We start from the raw sequence: 15325 nt of genomic DNA on the forward strand, positions 1-15325 counted from the left end.
CTCATTTCATTTTTTCTTGACCAGATTCAATCCTTGAAGCTTCTCAAGGAAAATTCAAGAAGAAGTGTTCCGGAATGATAGACTATGGACAAGGCCAAGGAATCCAAGAAGTGATACATTGAAGGAACCAAGAGGAATGGGATGATGGACCATAGGCCAAGGGCCCAATCACTAGAGCTATGGCCACCTTGAAGACTAGTGGACACCTTGAAGACCAGTGGGCTTTCCAAGCCCAAGGTACTCTTCAATTTGGACCACTCTATAATGAAGAAAAGGCATAGTTCTAGTTATAAATATCTTGTACATAATTCTCTTGTATAGATTTATTTTTGTCTTTGTATTTGTGAGGCACTCTAGTTTCATTTATTAGTCATTGTATATTGATTCTAGGGTGGGTTACTTGGAGAGTTTAACTCCATTTAACCTCCTTTGTTGATATACTCATTTTCTATTTTTTCAGTAGTAAAAGTGGGTGGCATTTAGCAATGCTTGAAGGTGTGACTAGTAATTGGGCCAGAATTGGGTCTAGGCAAAATTTTGCATATTGGACTCATTTAGCTCCTAATTTTTCATAGATTTGATTTAACTAGGTTTGATCATCATTGGATGAACCTAACTAAACCAAATCAAACATTTTTGAAAATAATTCATGGAGTCAAAATGACCAAGGCCGCCTAGCTCCCATCCATGGCCGGAATTGCTTTCACACTTGGAAGCTTTGAGAAGCTTGTGCTACAAGCTTCTCCTTAGCTTGCTTCCCAAGCAAGCTAAGTGAGAAGCGTGCTCCACAAGCCTCTTAACTAGCTTGGATGGTCAAGACAGCCAAACCATGGTTAAGGTTAGCTTGCTCCATAAGCTACCTACTTCTATAAATTTGTAAACCTTTCATTTTCCCTCACTTTGGATGAATGAAATCAAAATTTCTAAAAGAATTTTCTCTTCTCAAAGTCTCAAAACCGTGGAGAACAAGTTCTCCCTAGTTCTTTCACAAAGGTTTCCACCTTTGTGCCTTGGAGCCTCCATCTTCTACTTCTTCAAGGAGTAACCAAGCACTCCTTAGTGCTTCTTCACCATTGGAGCTTCTTCAAAGGTGATTCTTCATCATTGGCATGTCTAACCTCAAGAGAAGAAAGGTATTGAAGGTGTAACTTGAATAAACATCAACCATCTCCAAGTAGTTCCATCATTTTTGGTATCAGAGCCTTGGTGCTCTTGAGGTTATGTGTTCTAATTTTTATTCCTTGAATTCGTGTTGTTCCTTCCTTGTCTATATCTAAATTTGTGTTTGCTGTATGGATCTATGCCTAATACATATTTTGATGGATCCATAATGTTACATGAGAATTGATTGATTCATGTTATTGCTTGTTCCATTACTCTTGAATCAATCTAGTTTTCATTACTCTTGAATCAATCTGGTTTTGTGCTTTAGGTTCTTGTGCTTGTGCTTTTTATTTTTGCTTGAGTCTTGCCTATTCCTTGAATCTGAATCCGTGATTGGATTATAGTAATGAATAGCATGTGTTTTTATTTTTGAATCATATGTTTTGTCTAAAGTCATGTGTAGTCCTTTTCATGTCATTGAATCCTAGACTAGCTTGTTAAACCTTAATTTTTGTGTTGTTTTGTGTCTAAATTTGGTGCGGTTTTTTGTTTTATAATCTTGAACCTGAACACATGTGCTTTTGATTTACATCTTTGAGTTCTTAATTTGCTATTAGTTCTAGCAAATTTCATAGAGTTAGGTTTCTTTTATGTCACATTAAAAAAGTTTGTCAAGAAAATTGTTAAACACTCTTCCTATTAGGTTTCCTTGAATTGTTTTGTTGTGGCTGAAACTTTTTCATCTTTTTACTCCATTAAAACAGAGGCAAAATAGAGGTATTAGTTTTCAAAAAATATTTAGAAAAACCAAAGAATGGAGTGCTTGAAAGTGACCTAAAAAGTTGAACAAAATTGTGAAGCACTAGAAAAAAAATTTCACTAGTATACCTCTTGTTTTGTGAAATTTTTGGCAGAAATTTTACTTCATTAAATCTGAGACTTATATATGTATAAAAGGAATTAGTACTCCTGTGTTTTAAAAGAAAAAGAAGTGAAAGAGAATTTGCAAAAAGAAGAACAAAAAAATAACAATAGAAAAAGCCAAAAGGAGTTAAACTAGTAAGACTAGCTCTCGGATTTTGTGTATGTTTGCCTTATTAATTTTCTGTCCAGCCACACATTGCTTGCTTTTGAGTCTTATTTTGTGTTGTAATCTTAGATTTTATTTTTTAATCTACTCTAGTGCCATTGATAGGATTTCCTTTGTGTGCTAGCCTTTCTTTGAATTTTATTGGAATTCTTTCTAGTCTTGTCTCATCTCTTTCCACCATTTGGTGTAGCTTCTCCTAATTGTTCCTTTTCAGTTTTAGCATAAATATTCCAGCAACTTAATGTGTGTTGAGTGCTTCTTGAAGGATTGGAAGGCCAAGTTACAAAGGAAGCCAACATTGGAAGGTTTTATGGTGGCCTAGGAAGCTTGCTTCTCCATTGGAGGAAGGCTTTGGAAGTCCAAACACCTAGGAATAACCAACATCAAGGTTATTCCTAAGAGAGTAGTGACACACTTGTGAGGGCTGCAAGGATTGGTGGCTGAAATTGGACATAAAGGAGCAACAAAAGTTTTAGAAAATTTTTGTGAAAACTAGTGACTAGTTTAGAGACGGAAATTTTTTTGTCACAAAATTTTCCTTGATAAATCCGTCTCTAAATTTGTCACTAATTTAGTGGCTGAATTTTGTTTTCTAAAATTTGGTGCAGCCACTTCATTTCATTTAGTGTGAATTTACATTTCATTTGAGTGTAAATTTACATTTCATTTGGTGTAAATTTGCATTTTATTTGGTGTTAATTTACATTTCATCTCTTGTAAATTTTTAAACTTCTCATTTTTGTACAAGGCCTTTATTGGGAGTGTCTTGGAGTGCCTTTGGTGTATCTCCATCTCTCCTTAGTGTTTTCAAGTAGAGAAAAAAACGTTTAGTGCTTGTGAGAGTGGTCCTTGGAAGTCTTTAGTACTTTCCAAGCTCTCACACCTAGGTTTAATTGCTTTGAAAAGCCTAGTTTATGTTTTCTTGTCTTTAAGTTTGCTTGCAATTTAGGTTTTCATGCAATTTATGTTTTAAGAAATTTTATGTTTTCAGCAATTTAATTTTTCAAGCAATTTATGTTTTCATGCCATTTATGTTTTCAAGCACTTTATGTTTTCAAGCATTGATTAATTGTACACTCTAGGCACTTGTGTGTTATTTTCTTTTTGAAAATATATTTGTGAAAAGTTTTTTGCAAGACAAGGTACAAAGGGGTTTAGAGATTTCTACTTGAAGAGGCTTGGTTATTAAGTGGCTCGATAGTAGCTCACCTCCCTCCAAAGTTCAATTTGTACTCTTAGACCTCTAAGTGCCAAGTCTAGCACTTAAAAAAAAAATATTTTCTTTAAAAGCTATTTTTGTGTGAAAATTCTTGTTGTTTAAAATGTCTCTAGATTCTAATCCTAGTGAAAGTGATGGCTCTCAAAAAAGTCTTTCTTACCTTACTAAAGAGCTTAAATCACTTAAACTATGGAGAAAGCAAGAGGCCTTTCAAAGAGAAAAGGAAAAACTTGAAAGGGAAGGCCAACTTGCTTAGCTTGAAGAAGAATTGAGACTTCTTAAACAAGAAGAGGAAAAACTTAAAGAAAGCATGAGAAAACAAAAGAGGAGAAGTAAGAGCTCCCACACACAATATTCTTCTCCCAATGAAAGCCTCATTGTAGGTGACCATTATTAACCTTCCCCTAGAAGAACTATTAAACCTAGGGAATCCAAGGTGGATCTCCCTCAATTTTTTGGGAAGGATGATGTGGAAGCCTACCTTGATTGGGAGATGAAGGTAGAGCAACTATTTGCTTGCCATAGGGTAAGTGAAGAGAGAAAAGTGTCACTTGCAACCCTTAGCTTTCAAGGGCATGCAATGTATTAGTGGACCTCTTTGGAAAGAGAGAGGCATCTCCACAATGATCCTCCTATTCAATACTTGAATGATCTTAGGAGTGCATTGAGGAGGAGACACATTCCTTCTTATTATGGTAGGGAGCTTATGAATAAGCTCCAAAGGCTCCAACAAAAAGATATGACTATTGAACAATATAGGCAACAAATGGAGCTATATATGATGAGGGCATGTATTAGAGAGGAGGAAGCCACCACAGTAGCCAGATTCCTAAGTGGTCTTAACTTAGAGATTAGAGACCAAGTGGAGCTACTACCCTACAAGGACCTAAATGACTTGGTCCAACTTTGTGTAAGGGTAGAACAACAACTATTGAGAAAACCTTCTTCTAAAAGAGAAAGCTCCCACTCTAGATCTCTTAAGAAAGATTACATAGAGGAGGAAAAATCTTTTGAAAAGAAAATTATTTATGAACCCTCCAAGGAATTGGCTAAAAATAAAGAGAAAAAAATAGATAAGGATAAAGATCTCATCACTCCACACACTAGCACAAAGACTAGTGATATAAAATGTTTCAAGTGTCTAGGGAGAGGCCACATTGCTTCTCAATGCCCTACAAAGAAAGTCATGGTCTTAAGGGGGCATGACACTTATAGTAGTCAAGAAGAAACTATTACCTCCTCTTCAAGTGAGAGTGAGGTTGAAACAAAGCTTCAAAAGTCCAAAGTAGAGCCGGTTTATCCTTAGGAAGGAGAGCTCCTAATGCTTAGGAGAATCCTTCATAATCAACCTAGTGGTACTCTATCACAAAGAGAGAACATCTTTCATACAAGATGTAATGTTTTAAATAATGTTTGTTCTCTCATTGTTGATAGTGGATCATGGTGCAATAGTTGGTTAACAATTTGAGTTTAATTACTATGCCACATCCTCAACCTTATCATTTGCAATGGCTTAATAAGGATGGCGACATAGTAGTTGACCAACAAGTGAAGGTTAAGCTTTCCATTGGGAAGTATGAGGACCAAGCTTTATGTGATATAGTACTAATGGAAGCTTGTCATATTTTGTTAGGAAGACCATGGCAATTTGAAAAGAAAACTATACATAATGGTCTTACTAGTGAAATCACCTTCACTCATAAGGAAAATAAATTTGTGCTTTATCCTCTCTCACCTTAACAAGTGGCTGAGGATCAAGCACAAATGAAAATCAAAAGAAAAAGTGAGAAAGTAGGGAAGAGTAAAGAGAAAGAAATATCCTCTAAGGGAGTTATGACTAAAGATAATTGCTTTATCACTAGAAAACCTATGAAAAATATTCTCTTTATTCATAAAGACCTTAACTCTTACCCTCACACTGCCACTAGTCTTGAAGAAGAGATTCACAAATCCATTATTTTTAAAGAAAAAGAATCTCAACTTCAAGATTTGGTGAAGGAGAAGTGGACTTCACTTAGTTCTACTTCTCATGCTACTTCCTTGGTGTTACCCAAGGTAGATAGCCTTCCTTTGTGTAGGACTTTTCCTACCTTAGTTGTGTTAATAATGAACCAAATTTATGGAATATATTATTTGTTGGATATAACATATGAACCTTCAAGGTTTGTTGTGACAAATTCTTTTCATAACTATCCAACAAATAATATAATCCAAAATTTTTTAGGAAACTTCTTAGTAGTATTTTCCTTATTTTCTAGGAAATGCCTAGGTTACCACATAGGGTACTTTAGGCAAGATGTTCTAGTTTTTAGGATTAAGTCTTTAGTGTGCTATAGTTTTAGTTTTAGCACATTTTTAGGATTTAGTAATATATCTAGTCTATGTTTAGGTGAGGATCCTATTCATTATATTAGTAGGTTTAGTATCATTGATTTCTTTAGGTTCCATGAAAGGATTCCTTCTAGGATATACCTTTCACATTTATTTGTTGAGAATATCACCTCTAATGAATTATATTATATATTTGTAGGTGTGGCCGATCATCAAGAAGACCCTCGAGATTTGAGGTCAAATCCCTTTCAAGAGGGAGGGGATGATAGACTATGGCCAAGGCCAAGGAATCCAAGAGGTGATACATTGAAGGAACCAAGAGGAATGGGATGATGGACCATGGGCCAAGGGCCCAATCACTAGAGCTATGACCACCTTGAAGACTAGTGGGCTTTCCAAGCCCAAGGTACTCTTCAATTTGGACCACTCTATCATGAAGAGAAGGCATAGTTCTAGTTGTAAATATCTTGTACATAATTCTCTTGTATAGGTTTATTTTTGCTTTTGTACTTGTGAGGCACTCTAGTTTCTTTTATTAGTCATTGTATATTGATTCTAGGGTGGGTTACTTAGAGAGTTTGACTCCATTTAACCTGTTTTGTTGATACACTCATTTTCTATTTTTTCAGTAGTAAAAGTGGGTGGCATTTAGTAATACTTGAGGGTGTGACTAGTAATTGGGCCAACATTGGGCCTAGGCAAAATTTTGCATATTGGACTCATTTTGCTCCTAATTTTTCATAGATTTGTTTAGCTAGGTTTCATCATCATTGGATGAACCTAACTAAACCAAATCAAACATTTTTGAAAATAATTCATGGAGTCAAAATGACCAAGGCCGCCTAGCTCCCATCCATGGTCGGAATTCCTTTCACACTTGGAAGCTTTGAGAAGCTTGTGCTAGAAGCTTCTCCTTAGCTTTCTTCCCAAGCAAGCTAAGTGAGAAGCTTGCTCCACAAGCCTCTTAACTAGCTTGGATGGTCAAGACAACCAAACCATGATTCACTTGAACCATGGTTAAGGTTAGCTTGCTCCATAAGCTACCTACTTCTATAAATTTGTAAACCTTTCATTTTCCCTCACTTTGGATGAATGAAATCATAATTTCTAAAAGAATTCTCTCTTCTCAAAGTCTCAATACCGTGGAGAACAAGTTCTCCCTAGTTCCTTCACAAAGGTTTCTACCTTTGTGCCTTGGAGCCTCCATCTTCTACTTCTTCAAGGAGTAACCGAGCACTCCTTAGTGCTTCTTCACCATTGGAGCTTCTTAAAAGGTGATTCTTCATCATTGGCGTGTCTAACCTCAAGAGAAGAAAGGGATTGAAGGTGTAACTTGAAGAAACATCAACCATCTCCAAGTAGTTCCATCTCGGAACCTCATGGAGTTCAAGCAATCCAAGACTCCATCAAGTTGTATCATGAGCATGGTTTTCCTAAGATAAGTTCACTATTCCTTTTCGGTGAATTCATCTTCTTTGTCTACATCAATTCGCTTACATGTCTAGAGTATTTTGCTGGCTAGATCTAATTTTTGTTCCATCTAATTGATAGATCTAGTTTCATTTTCCGGAGCATTCATTTGATTCATATTTTGCTTCATATGAATCATAATTCAAATGTGCCTTAGGTTTCATGTGCTTGTGCGTCTTATATTGGTTGGGTCTTCTTGATTTTTAATTTGATTCGGTCACATGATCTATTTCAGTTTTTGATTTTTGAATCTATCCGGTTTTGTCTTTAAAGTCATGTTTAGTCCTTACATGTCTAATAATTCCTAGCATATGCTTGTTGATCCAAAAATTGTGTGATGTATGTTATGCAATCTATTTTTGACCGAATTTAAATTGTGCTTTGGTGCTTTTAATTTTGAATCATTTGAGTTCATGAATTACTATTAGATCATTAGTAATTCTCTTATAGAGTTAGGTTTCCATTATGTCATTTGGTCATCAAAAATTTTCTTTAAAATCTAGAAATCCTTTTGTTTAAATTGTATTGATAGTTGTTGGAAATTTGAATTCAAATTTGAATTTTAAATATGAAAATAATTTGTCTAGATCGTGGCACATGGAGTGAACATTTGAAACAATAAAATCATGATACATTTCATGTCATTTTAAGGCAATTTGCATTACATCTTGCAATTCAAATTTCAAATTGCCAAGTGCCTAGGCTAGTCACATGGCCGAGAATTCCATTTGAATTTCAAAAGAAGAAAAAGGAAACTCCTAAGAATATACAAAAGTGATGAAAAAAATACAAAAGAAATTTCAAAGAATCATTTGTTTTATAAAAAAAAAAAAAAAAAACCCGAAAGGAGTTTAAATTCTTTTGAAGCATTCGGTTCATTTGAATTGGTAGCTAGAAATTTGAGCAACTATTGTTTCCAATCTCCATTGAGTTCATTTTAGTTTTGTTCATTTATTCTAGAACCAATCCTAGGAAAATTCTTTTGAGTGCTTGCCATTTCTTTTGAATGCCTTTAATTCTAGTTTGTCTATTTGATTGGCCTCTTTGATTTAATCTTCTTTGGTGTGTTATCCTTCATCTATGGCATTCTAAAATGAGGAACAATGTGTGGACTAACTAGCATTGGTGGAGAGATGATGACCAATGTGAAGGAAGCCTTGAATCCTTGGATCAAGTTCTTCAAGATTGACGTCTTTGATGGAGGAAAAGATGAAAATGGAGGTTGGATATAAGGTGTTTGATGGAATTCTTGAGAGGTACTCTAGGGTTTGGCTCACTCTAAGGTAGATGAAGGTCACTCCTAGGGTTTTTACTCAAGGTGGAGATAGGTAGGGTTCTTGGCCAAAAATGACCAAGAGAGACTAAGGAAAATATAAAGGCACAAAAGGCTCACTCTATATTAATTTCCAAAGTATTTACAAGGAGGCTAGCCTAGGGTATTTATAGAAGGGAGGATGCATTTAGGGTTACATTTGAGAGTGCATGGCCAAGTAATGCAATCCAAATGCACTTCAAATGAAACCTAAATTAACCCTAGATGCTACTTGGTGGCCAAGTATGAAATCTTTGGGTTTGGTTAAGCTACATCTAGGTGCATGATAAAACCATGCAACCTAGGTGCCCTCCACTTAGGCCTAAGCCTTGCCAAGTCCAAAAATAAATCCAATGCCACAAAAAAACATGCCTAGGCCTAGTTTCCAACCTTAATAAAATACTCTAGCTATAAAATAAAATCCTATAATCTAAGACACCCCATAATACAAGGGTAAAATGGGAAATACAAGTAAAAATATGACTAAGACACCCCAAAATACAAGGGTAAAATAGGAAATACAAGAAAAATAAATCCTATGTCTAGGTACCCAAAATACAAGGGTAAAATTGGAAATTAAAGACAAGGGCAAAAATAGGAATAAATCTTATATTAATAAAAACTTAGGAGCTAAGGCCCAAAAGTAGTCCCACTCATTTTATAGTTTTCAAAACTAACCCATTTGATGTGCTTCCACTTGGATGCACATAGGAGGAACTTCAAGTCTCCACGGATCCTTGGAAGAGGCGTCAAGGATTGGAGCTCCAAGGAGACTCAAGGTGGCCGAAGCTTGCTTCTAGCTAAGTTCCAAGGAAGAAAGGTGACCTAGCTCTACAAAGAGAAGCACTCAAGGAGGGTAGAGAAGGTGACCAAGGTGACTTTCGGAGGGAGAGGTTTCAAGTGAAGAAATCTCATTCAATTAATTCAAAAGTGACTACATAGCTCGGCCATAGGGTAAGGCTATGTTGATCGCCGCGGCCGTTGGCCGGGCCGATACATATTGGATGTTGTTCTATTCGGCCGGCATTTGGCTGAACCGATACACTAGATACTTATTATGATTCCACTCGTGTCGGCCTTGCGCCGAGCCGACACTAGTATGCCAGTGCCTTCGGCTTTCGGTTACAGACCGTGCCGATGGTAATCGTCAAGACTGGGTAGTCTAGTTTGCATGGGTATCTAACGAAACGGCACGTGTTGGTCCACGTGACCGATAAGGTCCTCCCGGTACACAAGCCCCCCAGCCTTGAGGCGTATGACGACGTAAAGGGTAAAAGTGACTTTGCAGTTGTGGCAGTTAAGTTTGGGTGTGGAATGTGAGGGGTTGTAACCGTTGGATATTAATCATGGGAACGTGAAGAGTTGTAACTACTAGGCCTTAATGACGTGTGCGAGGAGTTATGTAATATAAGATGAAAATTTGTAAAAGTTGTTGGAATTCCAAAGGTTATAACCATTAGGTACTGATGGGGCATGTGAAAAGTTGCGCATCATGAACCGTTGGATCTAAATGATCCAACGATACGCGATGAGGTGTGACTCTTGAAGTACTGGCCCTGGGCGTCTATAAATAGGTACGTGGAGAGGGTTCCCAAAGATACGCATTTGTTGCTTGCTCCGAGCCGAAGTCATCTGAGTTGGTGCGCAAATATTTTTCGACAACGATAGGTCAAGTTCAACAATCAGGTACGTCATGGCAAATTTAAATGTTGTTCATATTAACTCCTCCGGGGACGAAGGGGAATCTAGGTTGAGATCGACACCGGACCGAGACGTCGTGTCGGCATCGGCTTCGAACGGGGAAGATCATGTCGAGTCCGCTTCAAGGTCCTCCCGATCGCAGAGTGGGAGTGCTTCTTCTTCTGCTATAGCATCCGATGATCATCCAAGCCGGGGAGGTGGATCGTCAAGGACTTTTGCTCCTATATCGACCCCTGGGTATTCGTGGGTGCACGACGAGGTTGGTAACGTGTACTCTCGATATACTGACAAAAAGTCTCTTGTGAACTTTGTATCGGCTGTGAAATTTTTAAATTTTCCCGAGGATGAGGAACCCTCTGCCATTTTCTTCCAGCCGTGCCGAGGTGATGGGGGGCCAAACCCAGATTTCGTGTACTTGAGCTGAGGGTCGTCCAAATACGATTTCTTTTACGTATACGATTATATGTTTCAGGACTTGAAGATATCCCTTCCTTTTGATGATTATTTCATGGGTATACTTCGGCTTCTTAACGTGGCACCGAGTCAACTTCATCCCAACACCTGGGCCGCCATGCAAGGGTTTAGACAGCTGTGCCTGGCTCTCGGCCTCCAGCCTACCCCACACCTATTCTTATATTTTTAATCGTCTCAGCCTACTAAAAAGGCCAAATGGTTGTCGTTGATTCGGTACCGTGATTGCTTGCTGGACCCCTTTACCACTTCTTATAAGAAATTCAAAAAGGGGTCCATGAAGGTGATGATTCGGCCAGAGACAGGAAATAAATATTTCTTTAATGCCGAAGGAAACTCTCTTTTTCTGTTGTACTGGACTCGGAAGCCAAGGAAGTATGACACGTGTCCAAGTCTTGCATGTCCCCGGAGGAGAGGTCTAGCTTGAATTTTTTGGAGAAGTTGCCTCGGCCTTTACCATGCCGTCCTCTGGTCCGATTGTTTGAATCGGCCAACGTAGTTGAAGAACTGATTGGTATGGTACCTTTCTTACTTGTTTAAATTCTTGCGTTATCATTGATTTTGACTAATGATGTGCAGGTATAATGACGGATCATGGAGATGACGATCTGGACATCCATACGTTGATCCGGAACCAAGTGGCTACGACCACTAGGAACAAGGCCCCGCCCGGCGCGCGTGGGAATCAGCCAACTGTCCAAGGTGGCGGGGCGGGACCAACTGTCAGGCCGAAGAAGCCCACTCGGCCTCAGCCTGAAAAAAGAAGGCCTGACTCAAGAGCCGAAGAAGAGAGCCGTCGGACCAAGCAGCGCCGAGTGGCCGGTACTCCTGTGCCAGAAGGCTTGGCTGCGCCAAGTTTCTTAGCCGGCAATGTTAATGCTCAGGATTTTCTGAGTCAAGACTTGACTTCCGAGGCAGGTCAAGGGATGTTGAGCCGTATGACTGCGGCTCAGAAATGGAGCTTCTTTTGTGAGTTCCAAGTACACGCCGTGGCCATGGCGCAAAGCATCGTCATGGAGCCGAACGGCGAGGCCGATGGATTGCGTCAGCAGCTTGCCGAGCAAGAGAAGTCTCTTCGAGAGACGCTGGCGGCGCTGACTAATGCCCAAACGGCCAACAACAAATTGCAGGCCGAAATGGACCTCCGGGGGCGAATCGCCGACGACCTTGCCTTGAAGGTTCAGCGTCTCGAACTTGCGCTGAAGAATGAGACTGAGAAGGTTGCCGTTCTAGGGAAGGAGCTGGATGCTGAGAAAGTCGCCTTCGGGGCTTACAAGGAGAAAGTACGCAACAAAGTCCTCACTCAGCTTCAGCCGGGCTTTGCTCAGGCGGCTCGGCAAGCCAGCTACTTTGGGGACTTTCCCCCCGACTTCCACTTGGACATGACCAAGGATTTCTACCAAGGGAAGTTGGTGGACCTGGCTTGTATTCCAGCCGGCCAGCCAGCCCATGAAGAAGCCCCGGCGCGGCCAACTGGGCCAAATGAGGAGGAAACGGTGTACGAGGAGGTTGCGCCTGAGGATGGTCCAGTTCAGGGGGAACCGAAAGTAAGATCTTGAGCTTTTCTTTCATGTATTAATGGGTCGATAGTGCCCTTTTTAAATGTACGCTTGGCCGGTAGTGCCTTTTAATGAATTTACTTTTGTCGTTACACATTGATGTAACTGTTGGTCTTCATAAAAACGCAAGTGATGCAAGTCGCTTCCTTGTCCGAGAGACATCTCGGGAAGGAATAATAATTAAAGCCACATCCTTGGCCGAGAGACATCTCGGGAAGACTTGAAAAAATAATTAAAGCCACATCCTTGGCCGAGAGACATCTCAGGAGGGAAGACTTGAAAATAATTACTGAAAGTCACATCCTTGGCCGAGAGACATATCGGGAGGGAAGACTTGTAAAATCAGTGAAAGTCACATCCTTGGCCGAGAGACATCTCGGGAGGGAAGACTTGTAAAATCAGTGAAAGTCACATCCTTGGCCGAGAAACATCTCGGGAGGGAAGACTTGTAAAATTTTAACATAAGGACGCAATAATGTTGACAAGCTTGAATACTGAGAATGCTTTTTCATTAATGGACTGATGCCTCGTTAAAAACCTTGCCGACCAAAAACCCCTTTTCACAATTTTATAAGAGGAAAAAAGATCGGTTCAAGGAAAAGAGTGCATCATTTTACACGTAGTTGAAATGTAAATACAAGTTTAGCTGTAATATGTCTTCAGATGAGTGGAGTTCCAAGTTCTTGGTATGATCTTGCCCTACAGTTCTTCTAACTTGTAAGCCCCATTGTGGAGGGCATGTCGTATCCGGAATGGGCCATCCCAATTGGCTACCAGCTTTCCTTCAGAAGAGTTGTGCCTTGCCGACCCGGTTGCTCTCCACACGAGATCACCCTCATGAAATGTCCTCGGCTTTAGATTGGAATTAAAGCGTCGGGTCATGCGTTGTTTACATGCCTCGGCCACTATCTGCGCGTTCGTTCGTATTTCATCCAGAACATCCAATTCGGCTTGGAGTGAGTCATCATTAGACTCCTCATGGAAGTGTTGTCGCCTGAAGGACGGTTCCCCTACTTCAACTGGGATCATCGCATCCGCACCGTATGTTAGGCGAAAAGGCGTCTCCTTGGTGGTTGATTGGGGGGTGCATCGATATGCCCAAAGGACTTGTGGTAGCTCTTCGGCCCATGCTCCTTTTGCCGAACCGAGTCTCTTCTTGAGCTCAATGAGTATAACCTTGTTGGCTGCTTCGGCCTGCCCATTTGACTGAGGATGCTCCACTGATGTGAATCGGTGCCGAATGCCAAGGTTTTCAAGGAAAATGTTGAACTTCTTATCAGTGAATTGAAGACCATTGTCCGACACAATGGCATACGGGATGCCGAAGCGGGTAACCAGATTTTTCCAAACAAACTTCTGAATGTTGGCTGCGGAGATGCAGGTGAGCGGCTCGGCTTCTATCCACTTTGTAAAGTAATCTACCGCGCGATAAGGAATTTAACCTGGCCTTTTGCTACAAGGAACGGACCGAGCACGTCTATCCCCCACAGAGCAAACGGCCACGGGGAGCTGATACTGTGCAACTCGGCAGCCGAAGCATGGATGAGGTTTCCATGCTTTTGACATTGTACACATTTTTTAACAAACTCAGCACAATCTCCTTTCAAAGTTGGCCAATAGTATCCGGCACGCAGGACCTTGGCTGCCAAGGTTCGCCCCCCGGAATGAGAACCACAAATACCTTCATGGACTTCCCGCATAACATAATCGGCTTGTAGGTTGTCGACGCATTTGAGCAACGGGGTGCAGAATCCTCGCCTGTAGAGCTCGTCGGCTACTATAGAGTACCGAGCCGCTTGTGTTCATACCTTTGTGGCTTCTATCGGATCAGTTGGTAATTCCCCTCGGACAATAAAGCTCTGGATGGCCGTCATCCAGGTTGATGTCTGAGTGTCAGTTGTCATGCACTCCACTGTCACACTTGGGGAAGGAATCTCCAGGTGAATGGTTGTGCGCAATTGTCCTGGTTTCCAGCTGCTGGCGAGCCGAGCTAATTGATCAGCTCGTTCATTGTTACTTCGTAGAACGTGTCGTATCTGAACCTCAGTGAAGTCGTCTTTCAGTTTTTGGAAGAGGTGGTAGTATTGCAACAGATTACAGTCTTTGACCTGAAAGTTATCATTGACCTGTTCGGCCACGATTTTTGAGTTGGTCCAGCATTTAACTTTTTTGACGCCCATCTCGGTTGCTAACCGCATCCCAGCCAGCAAGGCTTCATATTCCGCTTGGTTGTTAGATGCTCGGAAGCCGAAGCGGAGGGATTGTTCTATGGTGATGCCTGAGGGACTAGCCAGAATTATACCTGCCCCACTTCCTTGGGCATTAGAGGATCCATCGACATGCATGGTCCATGGTTTGTCTTCAAAACGACCTGGAGGAGTGAGCTCGTTGACAAAGTCGGCTAAATGCTGTGACTTGATGGGGCCTCTTGGCTCGAAAGATACGTCGAACTCTGAAAGCTCGACCGACCATGCCATCATCCGGCCAGTAATCTCTGGTTTTCTTAGGAATTTTGCAATTGGACAATCAGTTCGGACAACTATCTTGTGACTTTGGAAATACTGCCTGAGCCGGCGGGCGGTGTAGATGAGCCCTAAGGCTACTTTTTCTATCAACTGGTAGCGTCGTTCGGCATCCTGTAGTGTCTGACTGATGAAATACACCGGTTGTTGTTCGTCTTGCTTCTCTTGAATCAGGACGGCACTGATTGAAGTGCCGGAGACAGCTAAATACACAACCATGCCGAGGTTGGCAACTGGTTTGGAAAGGATCGGAGGTGTACTCAGACGTTCCTTGAATTGTTGGAATGATGCTTCACACTCCGGGGTCCATCTGAACCGCTCCGTCTTCTTCAGTAGGAGAAGGATAGGTTTAGCTATCTCGGCTAGGCAAGGAAGGAACCGAGAGAGTGAGGTGAGTCAGCCTGCCAACTTCTGAACCTCTTTCAGAGTACCTGGACTTTTCATATCCAGAATGGTTTGGCATTTGTCGGGGTTTGCTTCAATGCCTCGGTTGGACAACATGAACCCCATAAATTTTCCACCTAAGACCCCGAACACGCATTTTTC

At 40.7% G+C, this 15325-nt stretch overlaps 1 protein-coding gene across 1 annotated transcript; it reads right to left on the minus strand.

Annotated features, from left to right (window-relative positions):
• Nucleotides 1–12956: 12956 nt before the first annotated feature.
• LOC145957287 (uncharacterized) lies at nucleotides 12957–14998 on the minus strand. Its single transcript, XM_083073512.1, has 2 exons — nucleotides 14066–14998; nucleotides 12957–13661 (listed from the first exon to the last, which is right to left on the minus strand). Exons 1-2 carry the CDS (start codon nucleotides 14996–14998, stop codon nucleotides 12957–12959), a joined length of 1638 nt encoding a protein of 545 aa, XP_082929638.1.
• Between the last annotated feature and the right edge of the window lie 327 nt (nucleotides 14999–15325).

Source organism: Cajanus cajan, chromosome 4 (genome assembly GCF_000230855.2).
Source record: "Cajanus cajan strain Asha chromosome 4, NIPB_CcT2T_4, whole genome shotgun sequence".
In the NCBI taxonomy this organism is placed as follows: domain Eukaryota; kingdom Viridiplantae; phylum Streptophyta; class Magnoliopsida; order Fabales; family Fabaceae; genus Cajanus; species Cajanus cajan.

Excerpts from the sequence above, each read along its gene's own strand:
- LOC145957287 (XM_083073512.1), bottom strand. The coding sequence starts at position 14,998 with ATGGTTGTGTATTTAGCTGTCTCCGGCACTTCAATCAGTGCCGTCCTG. Across the intron at positions 13,662-14,065 it reads ATCCGATAGAAGCCACAAAG|TGGATAGAAGCCGAGCCGCT; the intron begins GTATGAACACAA and ends TACTTTACAAAG.